Here is a 1,652-nt window from a genome sequence, read left to right on the forward strand (position 1 = left end):
ATATTAAGTGAGAATAAACTTTTGCTTGAGCATTTTAGAAATTCTATCTGCCTCTGTCCAGTGCTGGGAATTCTATTCTCTACTATACTATCTTCTTCAATTTATATCACCTTAAATATGATAGTTTTGGGAATTGAATCTCTAAAACTCTTTCCTACCTTTAGGTTGTAATCTCACTTTACCAGATGCTACAAGTTATTCGATGATCTTTTAACAATATTTTATACTTAGATTTCTCATTTTAAAAACTAGAAAGTATACTTTCCACAAGAGAGCTCACATTCTCTTTTTCTCTGAAAAATTTTCTCAGCAGTGAAAGCAATGCTATTACACATAATAGACTCACTAAACCAATACTCCTGTGTGCCTACTGACTGATCACTTAGAGGATATATAAGACTGGAATCTGGGTGGTCGTAGAACCAGAAGGAGACTGGACGATCATGAACGAAGCTATAAAAGAAGGCTGCAGTAACTTGGATAGGCTCTTCATTTATTTATAAATGCCTGTGAAGATTTTTAGCCTATCTTCTTTTCTGGGATATTGGGCCAAATCATGTAGACAGGCGGGTCTTATCCCCACAAATCCTTGCATACAAATGAAAGACACATACGTGGGGTTGAGGAGCAGAAAGCAACAAAATCTTTCTCTACATGGGTCTTATTGTAGGGAGCTAAAGCTCCCCAAATTCAAAAGAGTGCATGGTTTATCTCGGGAGGCCTGCTTGCATAAAAAGGAAAAGGCTGGTTCTGTGGAATTCCAGGAAGAAGAAGCTTAAGTATAGATAAAGGGAGTGTCAAAGGGAGTGTCAAAGGAAGTGTCGATTGTACCTTGATCTTCAGGATGTTACTTTAATTATGTTATCTTGGGAGACCAAAAGGAACAGATTATGTATAAAAAGAAGGATAAGAAATAAACTCGGAGAGACAGTTGTGAGATCTGTTCTCCCTCCTGCACCCTGTCTGTCTTCTCTTTTTTCTCAGTCCCCACTCCCCCATTCAGGTATCCGGTTTGACTTGGTCGGCTGACTTCCGACATCTTATGAACACCATCATCCTTCAGGTCCTCTGGTCCTTCAGAGCTGTCTGCTGAGGGCACTGGAGAGTCGCTGACCCAGACCTCTCCACTGTTTGCTGAGGGGACACCATCCTGTTATGTTATTCACTCTAAACCCATTTTAGTAATCTTTTAATGACTAAATAAATAGGAAGCCCTCAGTTAAGGTGTCCTAATTAATTGCGCACACACACACACACACACACACACACACATAGGCACATGCACACACACACAGACTCACACACATAGTATAAGCCTAACACAACATTATCTCTATTCACATTTAACAGGCTGTCAATGAATAGCGACCACCATCTAGACCTCGACATGCCTGTTGTTCAGGGATAGTAATCGTGCCAAAAACTATTATTGACTATTCTTAAGTAAAGTAACCAGTTTCTGATTTAATAATAATAAATAACAGTGCAAAGTCAAGAAAAGGAATATCTGCTTTATTCAACAACAAATATAAGATTCTAAAACAATTCTTCCCTTTCCTTCCCCATTGCTGTTTTTTTCTTCTAAGCCATTCCTCAAGTGATATAGTTATATTAAAGCTTGAAATAAAATATTTATGATAGAAAGCAATGTC

At 38.3% G+C, this 1,652-nt stretch overlaps 1 protein-coding gene across 1 annotated transcript in view; it reads right to left on the reverse strand.

The window, feature by feature from the left end:
- The window catches only part of LOC105297474 (caspase-13-like), a 13,048-nt gene that overhangs the window by 5,573 nt on the left and 5,823 nt on the right, over window positions 1-1,652 (reverse strand). Inside the window, exons 4-6 of the mRNA XM_011368161.1 lie at window positions 1,051-1,134; window positions 615-674; window positions 89-91 (exon numbers count right to left, since the gene is read on the reverse strand). Coding sequence (XP_011366463.1) covers window positions 89-91; window positions 615-674; window positions 1,051-1,134 — 147 coding nt within the window. The remainder of the gene's footprint in view (window positions 1-88; window positions 92-614; window positions 675-1,050; window positions 1,135-1,652) is intronic.

This window comes from Pteropus vampyrus, unplaced genomic scaffold (assembly GCF_000151845.1).
Source record: "Pteropus vampyrus isolate Shadow unplaced genomic scaffold, Pvam_2.0 Scaffold139, whole genome shotgun sequence".
Lineage (NCBI taxonomy): Eukaryota > Metazoa > Chordata > Mammalia > Chiroptera > Pteropodidae > Pteropus > Pteropus vampyrus.